At 47.3% G+C, this 24,144-nt stretch overlaps 2 protein-coding genes across 2 annotated transcripts in view; one reads left to right on the top strand and one right to left on the bottom strand.

Annotated features, from left to right (window-relative positions):
* Stag1 (stromal antigen 1) overlaps window positions 1-24,144 on the top strand; it is a 757,688-nt gene that overhangs the window by 198,650 nt on the left and 534,894 nt on the right. The gene's annotated exons all lie outside the window — the stretch shown is intronic.
* The window catches only part of Il20rb (interleukin 20 receptor subunit beta), a 34,481-nt gene continuing 29,610 nt past the window's right edge, over window positions 19,274-24,144 (bottom strand). Inside the window, exon 7 of the mRNA XM_052187547.1 lies at window positions 19,274-22,020. Within this exon, the coding sequence (XP_052043507.1) occupies window positions 21,904-22,020 (117 nt within the window). The 3' untranslated portion in view covers window positions 19,274-21,903. The remainder of the gene's footprint in view (window positions 22,021-24,144) is intronic.

Here is a 24,144-nt window from a genome sequence, read left to right as displayed (position 1 = left end):
TACAAGGCCAGGAAAGTATAAGGAGGCCAAAATATGTGAATAGAAGCCTGAAACTTCATCTCAGCAAATGAAATGAACTCGGGTTTCATACTTGAGAGAGAAGAGAGGTAGTCGGGAGGTGGCTTTTCTGGTGTGGAACGGTTTGTCCTGGAGATGTCAGGGGGTCAGCCGCGCAGGAATGCTGCTTCTCTTTGGTATCCAGGAAAGACATAACCAGCTCTGTTGACTATAAAGTCTCCCTTGCACGCAGAAGCGGGACTGTGGGCTCTGCGGGAGAGCTTTGCAGGGAAGGATAACACAAAGCTTCCTAAGTTCTCTACATGCCATGGAAAACAACGTTCAGGCAGAACTCATAGCCAAGAATAAGTTAATTTTGTCAGCTACTATGTGGGAAAGGGAACCATAGAATCAGGCAACCGGAAACTACCTGATTCTGCCTATTTTAAAAATAATTCATTTTTTAAAGATTTTTTATTTATTTTATGTGTATGAGTAGCTGTGTTCAGACACACCAGAAGAGGGCATCGGATCCCATTACCAATGGTGGCGAGCCACCATGTGGTTGCTGGGAATTGAACTCAGGACCTCTGGAAGAGCAGTCAGTGCTCTTAACCACTGAGTCATCTCTCCAGCCCTTAAAATAATTATTATTTTCCCCTGATTATTATTGTCTTTATTTGGAGATTAAACACAAAACTGTGTATAAGTACCCCGTTATCAAATGATAGACCTCAGTAGCTAACATGTCACCCTGGCCAGGCTGAACTATGTTTACTAAATTTCATATTTCTGTATGTTTCTAGTTAGGCTGGTCCATGAAACAGAGTCTCACGGGCAATCTGTCATGCCTAAGTGAAGCGTGCAGGTTTGGTAACTCACGAGATCTGCCAGCTCTCCTCAATGGTCCTCACAGGCTGCACACAATGGCTTCATCTTCCCTCACATCCAATTTCAGCTTGTCTAACTCAGGATTGAGTGTGTGCTTAGCTCTGAGAGGAAAGGTCAGATGCAACAGGAAGAAACACAGCTTCCAGACTGTTCTCATTGGCTCCAGCTCGTGTCCACTCTTCCTGACCACCTGCGCTGAGGACTTCAAGCTCTCACAGCATTGGATAGAATGGCAACAACCCCATAGACTGCACAAAACCAACAGACACACACAGTGTGTGTGTGTGTGTGTGTGTGTGTGTGTGTGTGTGTGTGTGGTATGCAGGCGGGAGGGTACATGTGTGTATGTATGTGTGTTCTTGTGGGTTTGAGTAGTTTTTTTGGTTAACTTCTGAGTTTTATAGCATTTTGGTTAATAAATGTATCTCCTGGAGCCAGGTGTGGTACTCCTGTGTGTTAGCCACCAGAGAAGACCACTCAGACATGGGTTCAAGCCAATAGTCTTGGTTAGCCGGCCAGCCACAACTGGGTGTTCAGGACCCGAGTGGAGCCCCGAGCCTTTCTCAGGGTGAGCTTTGAACACAAAAGCCGCATCCCAGGTTGACATACTTTAGTTAGCAGAGCAGTTAGCCAGAATCAGAATTATGGAAGCCAAAAAGCAAAGCGAGTACACTTAGAAACTTTCCTAGAACTATGAACTTTGATGGATCGGGTCCTTTTCCTGTTTTGTCATGTGGTAATGCCTATGTGCTGGGTTCTGGGGCCTGAATGGTATGTGCATCATGACATCTAGCTTGCAAATGGCTTAAGGTCTGGGGGCCTGTTACAGTGCCTGATGCCTATGCTCCCAGCAATTAGGAGGCTGAGGCAGGAGGATAGAGAATTTGAGGCCACTCTGAGTTACATGGTTTCTCAAATATATCATATATATATATATATATATACATATACATATACACATACAGGTGTATTTGGTTTAACATTTAAATATATTTTTGTGTCTGTGTGTTTATGTCTGTCGGCATATGTGCATGGAGGTTGGAAAACAACATGTGGGAACTGGCTCTCTACTCCTATCTCGTGGGACTTGGGAATTGAACTTAAAATTTCAGGCTTGGCAGCGAGTGCCTTTACCTTCTGAGTCAATTTGCTGGCCCAGTTTGACAATTTTTAATAAATGTACTTCATGAAACTCCTTTTTAATTTATAAAAAAAAATATGATGGGACTGGAAAGATGGCTCAGTGATTAGAGCATTTGCTGCCCTCAAGGAGAACTGGAGCTGGGTTGTCAGAATCCATGCTGGACGCCTCACAAGTACCTGTCACTCCATGTCTTAGTTAGAGTTTCATTACTGCGAAGAGACACCATGGCTACAACAATGTTTTCTTTAAGAAAACATTTGATTGGGGCTGGCTTACAGTGTCAGAGGTCATCATGGTAGAAAGCATGGCAGCGTCCAGGTAGACATGGTGCTGGAGGAGTCAAGCGTTCTACATCTTGATCTGTAGACAACAGAAAGAAGCCATGAGCAGAGCTTGAGCGTATCTTAAAATAATTCTTAACTGGGGAGTGGTGGTGTTCACCTCTAATGCCAGCACTCAAGAGACAGAAGCAGGTAGATCTCTGAGTGTGAGGCCAGTCTGCTTAATACAGAGAGTTTTAGGGCACCCAGAGCTACACAGAGAAGATAGATAGATAGATAGATAGATAGATAGATAGATAGATAGATAGATAGACAGACAGACAGACAGACAGACAGACAGACAGACAGATAGATAGATAGATAGATAGATAGATAGATAGATAGATAGATAGATAGATAGATAGATCAATCTTAGGAATTTATCCCAGGCACAGTAGTCTATCCAAAACACAGATATTGTATCAACCAGAGTTGACCTTGTTGTGGCTTTGATTTTTCAGAGCTGTGGAAAAGCAAGCTGGCTTCTCTTTTAGCTTCTTTGCCCCTGGAAGTCTAGCCGATAAGTCCTATGACCACAGCATCTGGGAACATCCTCCAGAGAAAGAGCCCCAGCACTGGTTAGTTCACCTAAACAGAAACAGCCAACAGCACAACAGCCTACACAATGAAAAAAACAACCAGCTGACCAGCGCACTGACTTAGACAAAGCAAAGAGGACCTGGACATCCACACGGTTTCCTGTTGGTGTCCCACAGCTGCCGGATTAAGAGTGATGGACAGGAGACCTATCTCTTACCAATTAATTCCAGAGTATAATTTGTAGCCCGGGCCCATCCTTGGACGATCCTGAGCTGTTAACAAACCATGACACTGCTTTAATTTCTCCTTTGCCCCCATACTTTATTAAAACCTAGAGTAGGTTCCATCAAATATCCCTTCAAGGAAAAACAGAGAGAGGGGAAGAAATGGAGTGACATTTGTCTCAGTGCAATATGAAAGATTAGAGTTTGCTGGATAAAGAGGGGGGAGGGGGCATGAATTCTTGTGAAACACACGCACGCACAGGGACACACACACACAATTTCTCTTTTGCAATGACCTCCTTCTGCCCCATCCATCAGCCTGGGGTTGGCTTATTCTAACTAGCAGGTTCCTTTATTCTGTATAACAGGCCCATCAGACACAATCTGCATGCCAATTACTGGCACAGACCCCTTGATACCAAAAAATGGAAATTAGCTGTCAAGAAAAGCCTTCAGCCGGCCAGGCCTCTCCTGGCTCTCTATTTCCGGCTCATACACACCCTCATTCTGCCCAGCGCCCTGCTCTCTCCAGGGAGTCCCCAGTGGAAAAAGTCATCTAAAAATACAAACATATTTTATTGTTATTAGTATTAGTTGCTGACTTTCTCGGTACAATGTGAAATTCACCAGTGGGCAAAAGCTGCTTAAGGCAGAAATGGGTGAGAGGGGTTGATTTCTGATAATTGCATTTCTGTGGGAGCAGATCAAGGCGTCCCATGAAAGGACATTCAAAGAAACTGAGGGTGAAGGCAGAGGAGAGCAGACAAAGAATGGGATTCTGTAACGGAGATAACAATCAGAACTTTCACACTCAAGAATGGGCCAGGCAGGGTCGGAGGGACAGAGGTGAGCGTGGCTCTGTGCATGAACAACCTTGCAACCAGACTTTGCATCCTAATTGCCTCTTGAAAAGCCAGGCTGCGGCCAGTTGGAGAGCCCCCAGCACACTGGGAACGCAGGGAGTGTGCTGCCCACAAGATCCTCCCCCGCTCCTTGCAGGGGCTCTGAAACACAGTTCCTCTTCTCTTTTTGCCAACATGAGTCATGGATGGAAGCAGTCTGTTTTCCACCATCCAAGATAGAAGCCTCTGTTGAATCTCTTTAAAGGAAAAAAGAATCTCTGTTGGTCACCTAGAAGATTCTGGGTGGGGCCTTCATTCAGAGATATATCATCCCTGATAATATAGTTTTCATTCTTTAGAAAATATTTTTAGCAAGAGGGTTGATGGCATAACTCAGTGGTAACTCATTGGCCCAGCATGTGTGAGGCCCTGGGTTCAACCCAGCACCGAAAGAAAGCGAAAAATGAGTAAGGACCAATTACTAATCGTTTATTCTTGTATATTTTCATTATGACATAATTCAAGACTTGCTCAAGATCTGTCTCCCTTCATTAGTAAGTAGGAAGTAGTCTTCTTTAAAACAAGCAAACAAACAAACAAACACCTCTTCTTTCCCTGTATTTTGAGAACTAAAACGTCAGACAAGCAAATCTGGACATCTTTAGATGCACAGTGTCCGGAGCATGGTGTGCGAGCAGGTTTATTCACCCTCATCTACTGTGAGCTGCTGCAAGGTTGGCACAGTAAGCCAGACACAAACAATGAGTGAGATGAATGGATGCCGCCACTATGAGTGGTTTGTGAATGAGTCTCATGTCTGTGCCTTGAGGAACATGTGGGGACCAAATCCAGCTGACATTCCTCATTAGCATTTATTTTATTTTCTTCTTTAAGATTGGGTCTCACTCTGCAGCCCTGGCTGGCCTCAGACTTACTACTCTCCAGGCTGGCTTTGAACTCCAAGAGATCTGCCAGGCTCTGCCTTCTGAGTGCTGAGTTCTGAGTGCTAATAGACCCAATCTTATCATCATCTCTTGTCATTCCTACTTTGAAGAAGGTATGATCACAGGTCTCCTCACCTTCCACATGTTTTGTTGGCTGGTTTTTGTTGTTGTTTGTGTGTTTGTCCATTTGACAGGGCCCCTGAGATAGCTCACCAGGTAAAGGTGCCTGTCACCAAACCTGATGGCCTGAGTTTCATCCCTAGAACCCACAAATCGGAGGGAAAGAACCAATTCCCATAAGCTGTTCTCTGAGTTCCATGAGTGTGCTGTACCCTCACACTTGTACATACACACATGTATGCATACAAATAAATAGAGTAATGCTTTAAAGGCAGAAACGATGACCACTTTTTGGATAGGTCAGCTATGAAAGATGAGGAAAGTTCTATAGACTGAGGAGTCCTCAGGCCAGGAGAAGGAAAAGAATGACAAGGGTCTATAAAACAGGAACTCAGAGGTAAAAAGCCCCTGGACCTTGGCCATACCACGTGATCACAGCCAATCTTGAAGCTAAGCAGGATGAAGCCCCGTTACTATTTGGATGGGAGGACCACGTTAGCCACAAGGAGGCACAAGTAGTTCAAATTCTAAGGTATGTGGCTGAGATTAGCCTCAAATGCACTATTCCCCTGAACAGGCAGAGGCCTGGGACCAGAAGCAGAGATGAGAAACAGTAGAGACCTGGGCTGGAACTTTGGCAGGATGCTTACCAGACTGACTAGGCTTCTAAGAGAACGTGATAGGCCGAGCTGCCAAGGATGCCAGGGAAATCTGGATCGAATGTGGACCACAAACAGTTGGAGCTAGCGAAGAGTCTCATCGGCATCACCGAATGGTCACACATGTGGAAGAGCGGACAACCAGGCTGCAGCTGGCCCGCTGGGTGTAGGCGCATAGAAGAGGAAGTTATGATCAGGTGAAGGGGCCAGACATGAACAACATCACTTACTGGCAAATACCTGCACAGATGAAACTGCCCAGTGGCCCTGAATGTTCTACTGACTTATGTAGCCCAGAGAGCCTCTGGCCACCAGTGAGGGTCAGACCGTATGTCATCCTATCACTTCACCCAGTTTCCCATCATTATTTAGCCCTAGAGGTGTTAGGGGGCAGCTGTGGGGAAGAGAGAGAAGTGTGGTTTTAGAAAGGATATTTTGAGCAGCTGACCCTAAGTAAGCATGTGTCTTGACTTGCAGTGCACGTATCCATCCAGGCTTGTCAGTGGATACCAGCACAGAGTGCTCGCCTCCCCAGAGAAAACAAAGATGTCAGTGTAGTTATCTTGGGTCCATAGGTGACCACTGAGTATCGGGTGCCGGTTTACACATCAGGTTCTATTGTGCTACATGGAAAGCAACCCTGACATGTCCATTATGTAAGTGAGAAGTTTCCTGACACAGGGCTGGCGCTGGACCTCGCGGGAGGCACGGGCCCCTTTCTACTTGTGTAGGTGAACTCTCTGCTGCTTGGCTCTGGAGGAAAATGCATCTTACAGAAGGTGCGGCTCCGCAGTTAAGTCTGTTGCTAATGTGCTTCAGCCTGCCTTTGCCATGGCTATTACCACCGCTACACCCAATGTATATCTTCTTTATCAGTGTGTGTTGTACTTGTGGCAAAAAAAAAAAAAAAAAAAAAAGTAAAACGATACCACAAGATGTCATCTGTTATTTATTTGGTGGGTGGGAGGGGAAGCTTGCTGTACTTTCAACCCATACCACATATTTTTCCCAATGTTTAAAACAAAAACATCAAAACTGCATTGCTCAGATACGTGAGGGTTTCAGAATGGGATTTTCCACAGCTTAGAGTGACTACCTCTAGGTACCTCAGTGGCACCTCTAGGTGCAATGCTTGAACTGAATGAACTGGCTAAGTGTGGGGGTTACAGTTCAGCCTGTCATCACTGTTTAAAATGTATGAGGGTTCCCCTACTCTGAAGAAGAGGGAGAGAAGAGGAGGAGGAAGGGTGGAGGAGAGATTTGGTTTGGAGCTCTTTCAGCTGAGAGAATGGTAAACTGAGGCTGATGTTCCTATCTCCTCTGAGCCATATTTTCTTTAATACCCAGGAACCTGTGCATGTTGAGAAAGTAAGGCAGCCCAGCCTCATCCTTGCAGCAGAGGAAGCCCCGAACCACACTTTTAGGGGCGCAAGTGTCCCTCATCTGAGTATTTCTACCTCTCCAGGAAGCTCAGAGTAATGGGAAAATTGTTTTGGGGGTGTTGGCCCCCTCTCCATTTTGATGGGCCCAGGAACACCAAGATTTGAACCAAGATAACAAACAAGGTTGAACTCATCCAGGGCAACCAGGCCAAGCTCAGACAGTCTAAGCTGATGGTGCTGTGGGACGTTAAGAGCCTCTTTCTCTGGGCCTTGGTACCCTTACCTGTGAGAGGCCTGTCTCTCCCAGGCTGTGGTTGCTTATATACGGCTCTCACAAAAGTGTCAGAACGACACTAAGTTTCCTCTCCACACACTCCAGAGTCTCCCCCTCAGACTGGCAGCCAAGGTACTGGCTAGAGACCACACTCAGCTATAGCTGAGCCCTGGTGCATGACAGGGGCCTGACGAGTCTCCACCGCTGAGCAGAAGTGTGGTACTTGAGAGGGACCAAGTCAGGAAGCTGGAGACACCAGTCTGAGTCCCTGGGTCACTGGCACTCAAGACTGGAGATGTGAGTCCACACAGCAACCGGAGCCTCGGTCAAGGAGGGCAGGCTTTCTGCTCATTATCTGCCTTGTAGCCTCACTTTGGAACAAGTGTGGTGGCAAGGAGACAATCCCTGGGTCCTGCCCTCTGCGCCTTTCCCTCTCTGGCATCAGCAGGCTTTGGCTCTGGTGGCCAGCGTGTGCTCCACTTCCATACTTTAATCCCTACAAGCAGAAGGCAGAGGTCATGTCTCACCAGCCTTGGGCAGGACTGAACACTTAAACAGTCTTGCTCATTTTTCCAGGTTCCAGTGAGGCTACCCAAATCCCCTTGAGCCTGTATCTTGAATTCCTAGCTCTCCCTAAACCGTTCGCCCTATTTCTCCCATCCCCTGTCATATTTATGGTGCCTTCTACTTGACCAAAAAAAAAAAACAAAAAAACAAAAAAAAAAACAAAAAACAAAAACAAAAACAAAGGCACAAAATGGTTTATCAGATGTACCCACATCCCAGTTTGTCCCCAATCCAAAATGTTCTACCTTGTCCTCTGCTAGAGCTCGGGAGCATATCAAATGATGCTACACGATGCCATGGTGCCTGTGTTTACTACAGATCTAAGAGAAAAGATTCTTCTACCTAAGGGCCTACGGGCTTCTAATTCCTTCCCCCTTCTGGTTGTAGATTGTAGCAGCAATCAACACTAAATAGGGCAAGGTACCCAACATCAAGAGCCTAGAAATAGACTAAGCATCTCTCTCTCTCTGCCTCTCTCTATGTGTCTGTCTGTCTGTCTGTCTCTCTGCCTCTCTCTATGTGTCTGTCTGTCTCTCTGCCTCTCTCTATGTGTCTGTCTGTCTCTCTATGTGTCTGTCTGTCTCTCTCTCTCTCATACACACACACACACACACACACGCAGAGAGAGAGAGAGAGAGAGAGAGAGAGAGAGAGAGAGAGAGAGAGAGAGAGAGAGGAAACAACACAAATGTCTATTCACCCCAGAAACAGATGGAAGACCAAAATAATGATTCGAGTGAAGTCCAACTTGGTGCACCAGTGAATTTCCTGAGGCGTACGGATGAGGAGTCACTTAGAGGGGCAGGTAGAACTCCAAAGCAGCTACATTATGGAAAAGTCCACCCCAGCATAGGCAGCAGCTCACAAAGGCTGCATCAAGCTAGCTCTCAGCGCAGCTTACAGACCGCCTCACGGAAGCTCTCTGCTTCTCCTGGCAACTGTTTACTGAAACTTACAACCTTGAACTGGGACCTTGTGGGTCTTATTTTCTGAGCTCCCTCTCTCTTGTAAATTTTGCCAGCTTCTTAAGTCTTTTGATTCTCATTCCCTCCAGGAGGGAATGTTTTAGTTAAGAGAAACGAGTTGCTGACAGACCCAGGCTGATGGTGTCATCTTAATGTAACAGGAAATTTTAAAAGCCTAAACACAGGAGAGTGGAGTAATTTAGGCAGAACTTTTTTAAGGAGATGAAAGATGCTTGGAGTTTGTAAGTTGCGGTGACAACCCCCATTGCAACCCCTGGAGGGCGCCGCCTTGCTCACTCGCGTTGGCGTTGGTGATCGCGAAGGTGGCACTGAGCTCACACTGAGAGCGTCCGCCCTTCAGTCCTGCCTGGGTCCGGGCTGTACACTCGGTTCCTCCACCGGGTCCGTGCTCTGCAGCAACATTTCTGCAGTCCACGCAGGACTCGCGTCCTCAGCCCACCGAGCATCGCTTGGCCACCAGACCTCTCAGTAATAATCTCATACATCAAAGCTAGGAGAGTCTGGGTCTGCCTAGGAGCGACTGCGGTTGGCATGGAATATCATTAGCAGGGGCCTCGCGCTCCTCGCCTTCGTATGCAAACTCCTGGGCTCCCTGGAGTACTTCCTGAGGAAAGTGCTCTGCACCACACCACGGACATTTGTTATTTTTCGGGAGAGGACGCAGAGGATCCGCAGAGACCCAACCAAATCAACCAATGGCCCTGAACCAAAGCCTCTATTGACACCTAGTGGCGGTTCCTGGAATGACAGTTGGCTCTGGAGCACCCTCCAAAGCCACTCTGGAAAAAGCCAAATATTACTAATCCAAGTAACTTACAAATATTCAAAAAGAGGACAGAGGGAAAAAGAAATGTTTATTTTCACTATTTCTTTGAGGATTAATGAGAAAGAACATCGTGATTAAATATTTTAACTTGGCAAAGGGAAAGAGAAATCGAAGGAGAATTGAAGTCCTAACCATCCATTTTCAGGAAAAAATTGGGTCACAAAGAAAAGGGAACAGAGGGACAGAATCAAGAGGCAAATGAGACCCGATTTTACAACACATGTGTTCCCATCCCACACATACATGAGTGTCTAAAGGTCTTTGCAAGCCAAGCATAGTGACATGCATCTGTAGTCCCAGCACTTGGAAGGCTGAGGCAGGAGAACTCCCATGAGTACCAGGCAAGCCTGGACTATGAAGAAAGATCCCATCTCAAATTAAAAAAGAGATAGTCAGTGCAGGTCAGACATGGTAGCACACACCTGTAATGCCAGCACTTGGAGAAACCGAGGTAGCAGGAGCGCCATTTCAAAGCCAGCCTGGGCTACAGAAGAAGGAGGAAGAGACAGAAACAAAGAAAGATGGTGCAAGAGAAGAGGGAGGAGGGAAAGGAGAGGAGAGGGAGCACGGGAGGGGAGGGGAGAGGAGGGGAGGAGGAGAGGAAAGAGGGAAGAAACCAGAGACAGCGACTGTCAGTATTGCAGTATTTGGGATAGCCAATCCTAGCACGCTGTATAAATGTATATATGCCTAAAATACATACCTAAAATACCTAAAATATGTATTCCACCCAAAGAGATTCAAGTCCACAAAATAGAGCTTTTGCTAGTTCATGCCTCAGTTCTCCATCAGCTTACCTGGTGAGTTTGCTTTTCATTTGTGTGTGTGTTTGTGTGTGTGTGTGTGTGTGTGTGTTTGAGTACATGCATTTTTGTGTCATTCCTCAGGAGCTATCCTCCTTTTTATTGAGACAGAGTCCCTTCCTGGCATGTATTCACCAGGTAGGTTAGGCTGTCTGGCCATGGAGACACACACACACACACCCTGCCCAGGGCTCTTCTACCTCCCCAACTTTGGGACTACACATGTGCACATGGGTTGTAGGGATCAAACGCGCACCCTCCTGTGTGCTGATAGAGCTGTTTCCCCGGTCTTTCCCCGGCTCTTTTTTCTTCATTCTTAGTACACGGATGTGGTTATCGGTGAGAAGAGGGAAGAGGTGGGGAGGGGAGGAAAAAGAGAAGAAGCAAGACAAGACCATCGTTCCTCTCAGTTTGGAGACCGCTGCAGAGAAGACTTACTGTGTGCTCACATCTCAGTCACAATAGGAGGACTGCAGTCATTTCTCAGGCAGACTAGACAAGCCCATTTTGGAATGGCATGATTTTCTCTGGGCAATGGGAAGACTTTATGTTTGTGTGACTTTAGCAGAAGTTCATTCCTTCCTGTCCCGGCTGCCTCTTTCCAGACAGTTGCTGCAGGGAAGAGTCGCTCAATAGCCTGAAAAGCGTCAGTGCTCTGGGCCTCGTGCATGAGAGACTAGATACACATCAAGGTGTGAGTACTGAGGTCATGCTGGCCCGTCTGTCCTCCAACAGGCTCAGAAGCCCCTGTGCGGAAGGGACAACTGACAAGCTCCCTCTCCTGTGAGCACATTGTCAGTCCAGCCTGCTTAATCGATCAGCTCAAGCCTGAAGCCTATGAGTCCAGAGGAAAGGAGTGGAGCTGGGAGGGTGGCTCAGTGGTTAGGACCCTGGTTGCTCCTCCACGGGACTAAGGTCCAATGAGTGGTGAATCTGGGTCCTGTGACTCAGGAGCATCTGTAACTACAGTTCCAGGGAATCTGGAGCTCTCTTCTGGACTCCTCAGGCACCATGCACAGGCGTGGCACACAGACACATGTGCAGGCAAAACACCCAAAGACGTAAAATAAAATGAAACCAAAAAGTATAGGAGCAAGAAGGTGGCCTGGACACTACCTCCGGAACTTCGTTGATTGCCAGGGCGACATGCCACCCCGACTGAAATCGGAACAGCTGGCCCATCTGCAAAAGCTTCAGCCAGCTGGGATCATTGAGTAGTGGCTGCCCTCAGGCCGCTACGCATGCACGCACGCACGCACGCACGCACGCACGCACATTTCCTCATTTACTCCACCCTTCTGATGTGGGAAAAGCTGTTAGCTCCATTTTGCGGATGAACAATTGAAGTCGGGGGAGTTAAGTGACTTTCCCAAGGCCATGACATGTTCGAATAGCTCAACCAGAACTCAGGCTCGGGCAGACTAAGCCCACATTGAACATCTCACTGCCTCTGCTCCACCGTCTCTGTGGTGATGACTCTCCAGGGCGCTGAGCTGCTCCACCCTAGAGGTGAAGCACACGCTGTCCCGGACCAGATGGTCAGCCTGGGACAGTAGGGGATGGAGCAAGGCCTGCCTACAGCACGGGAGGAAAAGGAGATCCCCATCTGCAGTCAGAGCAGGAGGACCCTTCAGGGCAACTTGTCCCGTCTCCTCTGTCCTCTAGGGCAGGAGCTGAGCACAAGGAAGGGGGCAGGGATGTGTCCACAGTCACAGAGCAAGGGACCAGCCAGCCAGGTGCTCAACATCTGCCTCAAAACAGGAACAGCCTTTTGTTTGCATAGCCCAGAGCTTTGTTCTTCCTACCTCTTTTCCTTCCTTGTCTTCCCCACCCCCTCTTTCTTTCATTTTACGGTATTTTCCTTCCTTTCTTCCCCACCACACTCACCATATTCAAGCGCTCTGTATGAGACTGGAGACTGCCCACTTTGGTGCTTCCCCAGGTGACTGGCTACTCTACCCTCAACTTTCTTGCTCAGTTCCTTTACTTCCTGAACCTACTCTGGGAGGAGCAAGCCACCCCCTAACCCCCACTCATCTCCACTCCAGCCTTCCCAAGCTCGAGACAGTGAGACTATCCCAACCACTGACATGGCCCTGACAACCAGCCCCGCCCCACACCAGGATCTTTACTCCTCCTATCTTGTGAGCCCAGCACCTCTAAACCAATACAGCCCCAAACAAGTTCATCATCCTTGTCTCCAGGGTCCCAGCCTCCATCTCCTTCATTGACTAATATTTCAATCACAGGCAGGATCAAACACACAATATGCGGAGCTTTTTGAGGATAGAGTGGGAAGAAATGTCACTACAGGCAGATAGGCAAGCTCTTTCATTTCTTTTGTGGCCTCTTTCTGGGCTTCTCACCTTTAAGTAAAGATGTTCCAAATTGGGGGGGGGGGGGGTAGAGAACCAATGAAAATTATCAGTACAAATACTACTGTTCATCAAGATATTGTATAACATTGTTTTACATGAAAGTGTTAAAGCATTTAGATGGTATGCAAAATCACCAAAATAACCCACATTATATGAGTGTGTGTGTGTGTGTGTGTGTGTGCGCGCGCGCGCGCGCGCGCGCGCGCGCGCGTCCATGCCACAACACACTTACAGAGGTTCGAAAGACAAGCTGTGGGAGTTGGATCTCTCCTTCAGTCATGTGACAAGAATAGTAACCCCAGAACAAGCTTCAAGCTCCAGTTAGGAGAAGCCTCTGAATCCAGCTACGCTGGCCAGATGTCTTGGAAGCTGGTCCTGACCAGCTCTGCCCACACCTCCTATGTGCCCTCTGACTGGCATGGTTAAGCCACCAGGATTCTCTCACGCCCTCAGGCCACACCTCTATTCTGTTCTGTTGCCAACTGCATTCTGGGAAATCCCTGCTGCTATATAGTCTGGGGCTTTACCTGGCCAGGCTGGGTCGGTTGGGGGATGAGGATCCCCAGGCTTCTGCTCGGCCTCCTGCCTGCCTCAGGGAAGCCCCAGGAGAGAACAACAGCACGCTCAAGGGTTCGCAGTGAGGTGAGTGTAGAACAGCTTTTTCCTGGACCCAAAGGAATCTCAAGTGTTCCCTGAAAACAGAACCTTGGTGATGCCGCTCACCCCGTGGACCAGGTCCCACTGCACTGGTTGCAGGGTTGGGCTCTGTCTTCTGAGCCAAATTATCTAACCCAGGATAAGCACCCAACTCAAGTGCTGGCTCAAGCAAATTCTCTTCTAGCAGAATCTAAATCGGGGCCCCAAGATCTGGATGTTGGTTCCCAGAGCTAAGATGGCTACAAAGCTCAGGAGCTGAGATAGGCTGTGTCAGTGAGGGCCTCCGGAGCTGTGGAGAAGAGGAAAGAACCAATCCACCCAGTGAGGGAATGGGCCAAGGCAAGCAGAGGCCACACGGACAGAGAGAGGAACAGTGCTGTGCTAGGCCAGCAAGGCCACCCAGGGCCTGCTCAGATCTGACGCTTAAGCAAGTGGGTACTGGCTTAGGAAAAAATCCACAAACTCTTGATTGCAAAATCGGGACCAAAAGTGAATATTTAGTTTGAAAATGGAAAGTAAACCCTAACCACCTTGGCAAACTGTGTATGTCAGCGGCCTGACTGTTCCAAGTGCCTTTTTGGTGCTGGCTCTGTTGTCGTTATCATAAGAGGTCACAGAAGGACAGGGAGTCCTCCTCTAGCAGAAGCCATCAAAGTTCACCTTCTGACTGATAGTTCACAAGATTTTCCACCATTTTCATAAATAGTTACCGATGTCCTGTGCACTTTAGGATTGCTGTTGCATTTAAAGAAGTCTGGTTATTTTATTGATTCAGGTGTGTGTGTGTGTGTGTGTGTGTGTGTGTGTGCAGGTGGGTCGTGTGCACATGCAGGGGTATGTGGACATATGCCTAAAGAGTCACAAGGGTGAAGTCTTCCTTTATCACTCTCCTGAGATGGAAGTTCCTGGATGTGTCATGTGATTGCAGACTCACGTGGTGTTTTGCCTAGGTAAGACCCTTGGGAGGACAGGTGATGTTTGGAAAGAGTACAAATAGGACTCAATGCAGTGACAGCATGCTTGCGTAACTAGATTTGTTGGTCGGGCGTCTTTGCTGATCTTTGACTTCATTGAGAGAGGCATGGCAAAGAGCTTCAGGCGTCCCAGCTAGTTCTAGTAGCTCCTGCTGACTCACGGTGATTCTGCGGAGGCCTGGCTGGCCCTGTAGGATCACGTCACTGCAGTTGACTCTTGCTTGGTATCCTGACACTACTGAAGTGGACAACTAGTATCCTGACAAAGGGAGAATGGAATCAACCCAAGAACTGTTTCTAAGCAGGTCCACACCCCCCTTGTCCTGTTTACCCCATCTCTTCTCCCCTGCCTTTGGTTGGTGGGCTAGAAGGGGGCTCAAAACCTTTGAGAACACTTGCATTCCCCACTTCATTTACTGAGGAAGAATCTTAGTCGAACCCAAAGCTCACCTGTGCAGCTAGTCAGGCTGGCCACCCAGCTTGGCCAGCTGACCCTGCCTTCTGGGGATGGAACTGCAGGCTTGTCCCCACCATCCCTCCGCGTTTACAGGCGTTCTGGAGATCCCAAGTCCACTCCACATGCTTGTGTAGCAACTGCTCCACCCACCGAAAGCCATCTCCCAGCAAAAAAAAAACAAGTTTGAAAGTTTTCAGAGCACTTCACTGTGTGTGTGTGTGTGTGTGTACACAAGCACACACCATGACTAAAGCTGAACACTTAGATATTCTTGGAACTGATGACACTCACTGTTTGTCACCTTTGGGTTTATTATGAGATTTGTGATGTTTCTCAGAAAGCATCTTGCTTTTGACTCAATGTTGCGAAAATGAGACACAGATTCCAAGCAATTTTATTTTTCAACAGTCCCTTAGCTGTGAACTTCAGAGCTGTCTGCAGAAACAAATAAAGAAGCCAGGCCCGGAACCAGGAGCCAGAAGCCAGGGCCCATCCAAGGGCCCATCAAACTCAGGTTCCACTAACCAGTTTTAGAGCCCTGATCAAAGCTATCTCTGTACCAAGGATCAAACTAAGAGCCTAACGTACACCCACACACAACCACTGAACTACAGCCTGGCCACATAGTTCTGTTGCAAAATCAGCCTACTTGTGTTCTCCTGGAGTGGCAAAGCTTCCTCTTCTGTTCTGTCCAGAGTCGAAGGCTGATGGCCGCGTGACGCCAACATGATCACCAGCTCTTTTCCCCCTTCTCTTCGGCAGCTCAGTACAGACGGTGTCTATTTGCGTACCATCTTAGACTCCTGACTTTCGAGTGTACCAAGCACTTACTGACATGTCATCTCGACACTGACTGCAGGACCCCCGAGACACTGACTCCTTCCTGTGAACCTCCATGAGTCCCTGGCATTTTTGTTCAGTTTTGGGCACACATTCACTTTGAGCTTTTAGTGTTTGGTGGTTGCGGTTGTTGTTGTTGTTGTTTTCCCAAACAGGAATGAATAGAAGAGAACAAAAAAGAGGGAGTCATGGTGTGTTGAGGAGACCTGCCTGTTAAAAGTGAAAACTTCACAACCCTACAGTTTCTAATCATGTGTGTTCTTGTGAGAGATGACAGTTATTTCTTTTTTTGTTTTGTTTTGGTTTGGTTTTTGAGACAAGGTTTCTCTGTGTAGCCCTGGCTGTCCTGAACTCATAGCTAGTCTTGAACTCACAGAGATCTGTCTGCCTCTACCTCCAGAGTACTAGGATTAAAGACGTGGGCCACCACACCTGGCCTGAGATGACAGTATTTGTAATCATTGGATGGAAATTCTGGCTGGGCGCTGTTCCTAGAGAATTCCAAATTGTCCCCTGAAATCAATGATGAAGCCCCAAAGCCTTGACTTAGCATTCTCTAGGAGCTTTATTTATAGTTTCAAAGAAAACTTAAAAGTATCTTTGAACTTTGGACAACTTGATCTCGGGGGAGGGGCCTTGTGCTTGCTTTGCAGGCTAGACCTTCCTTCTGACAAGCAAATATGTGAAACTCGTTGGCAGTCCCTAGGCCATCCGGAAGCCCGGGGTGTGTGCTAGGTGAGCAGTTCTGGTACCAGAGCAAAGGTCAGAGCTACCTCATGCTACTTCGGGTCCCTGGAGGGCGTCTGTTCAGGCTCTCATTCTGTTCAGGAATGAGAGTTTCCGGCCTTTCCCAGGGCTGCCAACTGCTCGCTAAGGGACGCAAGGAGGGAAAGTTATGTCTTCTTTGTGAGCCTCCCACTCGGGCAAGGAAACGCCAGGGTCCCAGGAACTGGAAAAACAAAACCAAACCTAGCAGTTTAGGTCAACACTTCACTGAGTGTGCACAAAGCTTTAGCATGAATGAGGAGGCCACAGTGAGGTTTCCTACTGCTACTGACCCGTGGCCTGAGGAGGAATCCTAGAAAATCAGTCTGGTCCAAAGAAAAGCTAGACCTGGAGGGTAAAACAAAATGGGAGAGGGAGAACTTGATTTAGGTTAGGTTTTTGCGGCAGCCTACTCTGACATAGTAGTTGTTGTCTCCCTCCTTCCCTCCCTCCCTCCCTCCCTCCCTCCCTCCTTCCCCCCTCCTTCCTTCCAAACAAACAAACAAAGGAATGTTTGGAATCGATGTAGCCGAGATTGATCTCGAACTCGGGGACTGGGATCCAGGTGAGTGACTTGCAGAGTAAAACAGGCAGAGAAAAGGGACCACTGGGCATGCTCTGGTGCCAGGGATGCAGAGCGAGGGCACGGTGGCAGCTAGCAAGTGACGATGGAAACTCTGCGTTCCAGTCCAAGCCTGGGAACTTTCTCCAGCTGAGCCTTGGTTCCGGGGAAAACTAGCCTGAGCTTTTCCCCTTTCTCTCATCAGGAAGCCCAGGAGCTTGCTCTCTAGTGGGAACAAACGGATTTTTTTCAGAATTCACCACAAGGTGGCACCAGACACCTGTAGACACGATGAAGTTGCTTCCCTCCGGGTGGGCGGTGGAATTGGGCCGGATAGGGTCAGGCTGGATTCAAAGGAGAGAGATCTGTCTGCATTCCCAGAAAACTCATACTGGCCAAAGAAGGAAATAAGCCCACGGAAAACAAGACACCCGTGTTAGAGATGGGAAGGAGTCTCCCAGAGGCGAGATAGCATCTGCATTGCAACTCCTCAGTAAAACGTAAAGTTTCTCAAGAAACCTTGACTAGACAGTAAAGTGTGGGAAGCAGGCGCTTGAGGCGACAGGGGACATTCAAGTGTGGGAAACAATCGATGGAGAGCCCAGAGAGGCAATTACCAGCCTGCGGGTGGACGCAGGAGGTGTCTGGAGACAGGGACTGGAGGCGGAGAAACCGGCCTGTGACTGACTTCTTGGCATTTGCTGGCATTTTCCAATGATAAAAACGAGTGCGCCAATAAACTCAACACACAAATGAGTACTGTAAGCGAGGACACAGTTAAGGAAGCCGCCCAAATGGCTGCTCCAACGATTAGGGGGGAGGTTTTTATTGTGAATAAGAGAGAGAGAAAACATCCAGAGGCACCGGGAAGAGTCCAGAGCGGACGGAGAAAGAAGCAGAGGCTGGGACCATCGGGAGCAGAGAGAAGGGGCTGTGTGCGGCATAGCACAGCATAGAGGCTACCCAGAGCGGGAAGGAGAACAGGATAGAGTAGCGCGTGGGGGAAGGAGGAAAGGCTTGGCCGTTATAGGGAGAGCTGACCTGTTTCTGAGAGGAGGGAAGCCTGTGAACTGGGGCAGCCTGGGAGTTAGCATAGTGGGGGAGGAGTGGGAAGGGCCAGGACGCTAACCTGGGCTTTGGGGTGTAAGTCAGGTTGGAGAAAACCGGGAGGCCAGCATAGACTTTGATATGCAGAGAGGCATATATCCCCTCTGCCGAGGCAAGGGAAAGGCCTCCTTTTGGCAGAGGGAGACCCATTTCACAGGTTCCTGAGGAGCTTTTATCTTTTATCTAGCTTTTATCTAACCACCAGTAATCCTTCTCCCTTGAGCTGAGCCAAGTCTTTTTTTTTTTCATAGATACTTTCCAAGAGCCAACAAGTTTGCAGCAGAAATACACACTGCTGCTCTTTTTCAAATTTTTACTTTTGTGGCATCCGCTCCCTCCTTGCCCCTTTCTGTGGTTGCCAGGAGTGGGTTGAACCCGGGTCTCCAGGCCTGCTCTGCCAGTGCCTTCCGTGTTTACCACCTGAGCTATCTTACTGGACTTAACTCATCTTAATCAGTTTGCCCGACCGTCTTCTTGGGTATCCCTATGGGCTGGTGATTTCAGGTAGATTATCAATGGATAGCCTTTCTCTGTGGTGTGTTCAACTCTGTCCCACCTGTGGCCAGTAGAGACTCCTTTCAGACTGGTTATGTAACGTTTCGACTGACCCAATTGTTCAAAACTTGGCTTTCTGATGGAGCAAGGCATAAATGTTCTAGAATTCCCATGAGCCTTTCAGTTCCAGACCAGATATGAAATTAGCTATTGTTCTATGAAACCTTAACTTCTTGGAAGATAAACAATGTTGGGAACCAAAATGTCGTCATCGGTGTCCACTGCAGAGGGGGTCAGTTCTACCCTGCCATTTCAGCAGGAAAAAGCAAAAGAACTTTTTTTTAACGCCAAACTATCTACCTATGAGTTTCAAAAGGTGTGACTTCCAATTTCAAGTGGCACAAAAGACTTGTGCATTTTATGCAAGCATGGCTCCATATTACCTTGTTTAATTTTGTCTTAGGATTTCTATTACTGTTAAAAAAGACAAACACCATGACCAAAAGTAACTTGGGAAAGAAAGGGTTTATTTTGCTTGCACTTTTAAACCATCGCAGAGGGAAGTCAGAGTAGGAACTCAAGCAGGGCAGGAACCCATCGACAGTTGCTGACACAGAGGCCATTGGCCTTGCTCTCTCACAGAACTCAGGAAGACCAGCCCAGGGATTGCATTGTCCACAATGAACCGGGCCCTTCCCCATCAATCACTAATTAAGAAAATGTCCTGCAGGCTTGCGTACAACCCAGTCTTCTGGAGGTATTTTCTCAATTGAGGTTCCCTGTCTCAGATGACTCTAGCTTGTCCTAAGTTGACATTAACTCTGGCCATCAAAGATTTGGTTCTAACAACACACTGTTCCTATGCAAATTTTGATGTCCACAATTGACCCTCCACAGTTTTGATCCCAAAAGCCAGGTTCTTTAAGAATAAAGAATATTCATTTGCTTTATCAGATAGCTTAGGAAAATAACTTATAAAAGAACTATCAATAGAAACCGTACAAACACTGAATAAATTTTGTTTTAGACAGCACACCCCCCTGAGGATTTGTTGCCAAGTTACTATGACACAAATCACACATAATCTCTCACACCATGTGGCTACATGGGGACAGAAGTGTGGGTTCCGGTGTTTTCGTTCATTTTCATCTTGAGATGGCTGTGACCTGCTCCAGGCCTATTTTATGCTCTATCCTTTTCACTTTTTTGTAACGCTATAAACTCTCAGTATACTAATAATTCACTTACTAATAATACCTTATTGCTTAATCATTTCCCCATTGTTCATTGCAGCCTAAGCCCCATAAAGCCTGGTTTTGTTTTTGCATGGTGCTAAGTGTTCTGTGAGGCACAAGTAGGGAACCTGGGTCTGTGGGAAGCCTCCGAGTGATCAAAGGCAGCATTCATTAACATAACCAAGACAATCCCCCACAGATGTGAGCACAGGCCATTCTGATCTAGACAGTCCCTCACTCAGAATCTTCCTACTCGATTCTAGATAGTATGAAACTGACAGTTAAAACTGTTACACAGGTAGAGGGAGGAAAGAGGATTCCAGGAGAGAGTAAGCCAGCTTTGAGGAGGTAGCTACACTCCCATCAGGAGCAAGCTTTGTTTCTGAGGTTGGGGACCTAAAGAGACAATAGAATAATTGAGAGAGGTCTCTGTGTAGCTACAGAGGCCAGCAAAACCAGCTAGAATGCCATGAGAAACTGTAACAGAGGAAGGTTGGGTTATTTCTTTATTCTGAGCTTTGGTAGCAGAGGAATGAGGTCCCTGGGGTAAGGAAGCAGGGAAGAGAGGGGAGAAAAGAGGACGGCCAATGTTAGTGTGCAATTTTTAATTCTGTAAACAGCACATGTTTCCAGACCAGTTGAAATATAAAATTTATCACACGCTTCACAAAAGAGTCAAGATGGAAATATACAGAACAGAACAAAGGCAGGGAGCCTCAGCTCACACCCCTGCATATCTGCCCTTTCTCCTGGAGTCCCCAAGGTAGGGCCGTTGGCATCTGCACTGAAGACAGAGGGGAAGCACCTGGTTGAAGCCGTTATACTGTCTCTACCCTTGTGTGGCTGGAGAGGCCCAGGAAGTTAGGGCAGAGGCAAACCAGCTCCAAGTTCCAGAACTGGGAAGTGGTGGTGAGCCTGACTCTGTAGAGAGAGATGAAGCTGCCTCCCTTTGTCTTCCTCTGACCGATCCTGTTCCCCACCCCTACCTCCCTACCTGGAGGTAGTAAGAAATGGCTATGCCACTAGTCAGGGGCTCCTGATGAGCATCTGGGAGGGGTTGAGAAACCCTGAGTGAATTGTCCTGAGGAAGAGAGCTCGTGGGATTTACTGTGGACAAGGTCCTAGGATCCGATAACATTTCATGAACCCACAGTGACATCCACGCATGTCCCATCATGGACAGGCTATGGCCTCCCTCGATGTCACCCTCAGCAGAGTGTGCTGACTTATCACTTCAGCCAGGATTTGGCTTGAAGTGAAATGGCCCTCCCATTCTTCCTTCCCTCCTCAGGTTTCCTCTGGTAAAGAGGGAAGTCCAAACCAACAGTGGTCCAAGTTTGGTTTGATAAAAGGTGTGTTACTCTTGGTTGTTTGGTTGTTTACTTCAGACAGAGTTTCGCCGTGTCGTCCAGGCTGTGATTTTTCTCTCCTGCTCCTCCTAAGTACTGAGATTATACATCCAGCTGAGTTCTCTTATCACTCTTGGTACACACATATGCCCCACACTCCGCAAGATCTGAACTCACCGTTGTGCACAGTGCCACCAGTTTCCTTGCCACGTTGCAAGCGCTGGTTTGTACACATACAGAGATGAGGGGAGAAACCATTGAAACAGTCTTGTTCATCCCTGCTACAAGTGACAGAGCGGGGGTCCACAGCAGTGAAGCCATTTTCTCCACTGTTATTCAGTGAGCACATGGTAACTACAGGTCTGGGAATCACTTCTCCAGACTATTTCTGTCACTCTTGTTGGTCACGCCACTTTGCCTCTGAAGTTGCTGCCAGACATGCACACAGCAGGCTCCTGTTACTTCTTCTCTTTGTCTTTTGTCCACAGAGGAACACAGAAGCACAACCCTTCCCATCCAGGGTTCTGAGTCCTGCAGACCAGGCTGTTAATCCATCAGGTCCTTCTCAAGTCTGTGAGATCCAGACCCCAAAGAGCTGCTCCGAGGACGGCACGGCCAGAGCACAGGCGTCCACCTCCTCCTTCCTGCAGGTGATTAGCTTCTGGGATGAACTGGTTATTGTCTAAAAATTCATTTTCATAAAAACCATTCATTAGGCATTGCTTGAGCAGTAGTAGCAGCAAAGAATATTATAGAAATCCCAACTGTTTAACTTCCTTCTCAAGCACAAATGTGCACATGCGTAAGTGCATGTGTGTGTGCGCGTGTGTATGTGTGTGTGTGTGTGTGTGTGTGTGTGTATCTATGTTCTCACATGTGTAGGTAGGTGCATGTGCTCATATGTTCAGGCCCTATGTTGACACTATACGTTTTCCTTGATCCCTCATTCAGCATTTATATAGGTTCTAGGGATCCGAACTCTGATCCTCACATTGGGTGCCTGTGGAGGGCAAGCACTTTAACCACTGAGCCATCTTCCCAGTCCTTGTTAACTTTAAAGAAGCAAAACTCTCCAGGACAACCCAATCCCCTAGGTCAGTGGCTCCTAGAATCTGCTGAGATCCTTTCTTGACCCTCTGTCTAACAATTCACACGGGGCCCTATTGGTCCAGTGCTTTTCTCTGAGAACCAGTCCCACAAAACCTCAGATATAATTCCTCCAGGGGGAGAGGCTCTATCCTTGTGCCACCAGAGAGCTCTAAGAAGAAGGACCTGCTCGGTGAGCAGTCCTTACACACTGCCTAGCCCAGTGCCCGTCCCCGAGAGCACCCTGAGGGAAAGCTTTGTCCTACCCCCTTTCACACTCCAGTAGTTTCTCCCAGAGTCTCTAGTGTATCACCATAGCTGGTTTTAAACACATGGAGAACAACTTTGCAGAGAGTCCGTTACTAAGCAACCAGAAACATCTCCCGTTGGCTCCTATACAAGGCCTTGATAATGGCAGGCTTTGGGCAAGCGGGGAACGCAGGAAGGCTCCGATCTGTCAGTGGAATAATCCCTCCGCGTGTGCACAATACGGTGTGGCTGGAGACCATGAAAAGTAAGAGGCAGGGCCTCATTAGGAGAATAGGTTACTAAGAATTAGCTCTGAAAAGATCTACCTAGTTCTCTACCCAGCCCCGACCCTCCCTCTCTGGTGTTGGATGAGAATGGCTCCCATAGGCTCCTATGTCTGATTGCTTGGTGCCCAGCTGACAAACTACCTGGGAAGGATTGCGAGGTGTGGCTTTTGCTGGAGGAAGAGTGTTTCTAGGAGTGAGCTTTGAGGATTCAGAAGCCCTCATCAGACCCAGCACCTATGTCTCCCCACCCCCCACCCCTCTGCCTGCTTCCTGCAGATCAGAATGTAAAGCTATTGCTCCAGTACCACGCCTGTTGTCTGCTTCTCATCATCCTGATCATAGACCGACCCTCCAAACCTGTAAGCAAGCCCCCAGTTAAACACTTTCTTTTATAAGAGCATAAAGCATAAAATAAAATAATATATGAGCATCCTTACAACAGTAAGTTATAAGGGAACCTGATGCCTTCTGGCTTCTGTGGACACTGCGTACACATGGTGCACTGATAGATATACAAACACCCATACACATGAAAGAAAAGTAAATAAAGCTTTTAAAAATGTAAAGGAGATATATATATATATATATATATATATATATATATATATATATATATATATATATAGTAATTCCTTTAACAACCTTGAAAAACAATGTCAAGAATAACAAAAATCATTAAAAAATTATAAACTTTATAATATACTTGTGGCTGGCTTACTAAAGTGCTTGACTAGCATATACCATGGCCCTAGATTCAATCTTCAGTGTCACATAAAACACACTTGGGAGGTAGAGGTGGGAGGTTCAAGGTTATCCTTGAATATATAGTAAGATCAAGGCCAGCCTCAATAAAAAGAAAAGAGAAGAAAAGAAACTGTAATGTGGTATGTGTATGTGTATATATATTTATACTTAATAAACCTTAAAAGAGGCAGAAAAAGAACATAGAAAACAAAAACAGATGGGAGAAACAAAAAATAAAATCATAACCAATATACAACTGTATCAATCATTATATGTTAATGGACTTTTTTAAAAGGCAGAGATTTACCAGAAGTGACTTACACAAACACAAACTAAGTCAAAACAGAAAGCCAAATCAACTGTCTAGAAAAAGCTCTTTAAACATGAACACAGAGCTTTATAAAAGATAGGCCATATAAGCAATGAACAAAAAGAATTGA

This window comes from Apodemus sylvaticus, chromosome 7 (genome assembly GCF_947179515.1).
Source record: "Apodemus sylvaticus chromosome 7, mApoSyl1.1, whole genome shotgun sequence".
Taxonomy (NCBI): Eukaryota; Metazoa; Chordata; class Mammalia; order Rodentia; family Muridae; genus Apodemus; species Apodemus sylvaticus.
Note: the sequence above shows the minus strand (reverse complement) of the source record. Positions and strands in the feature narration are given on the sequence as shown.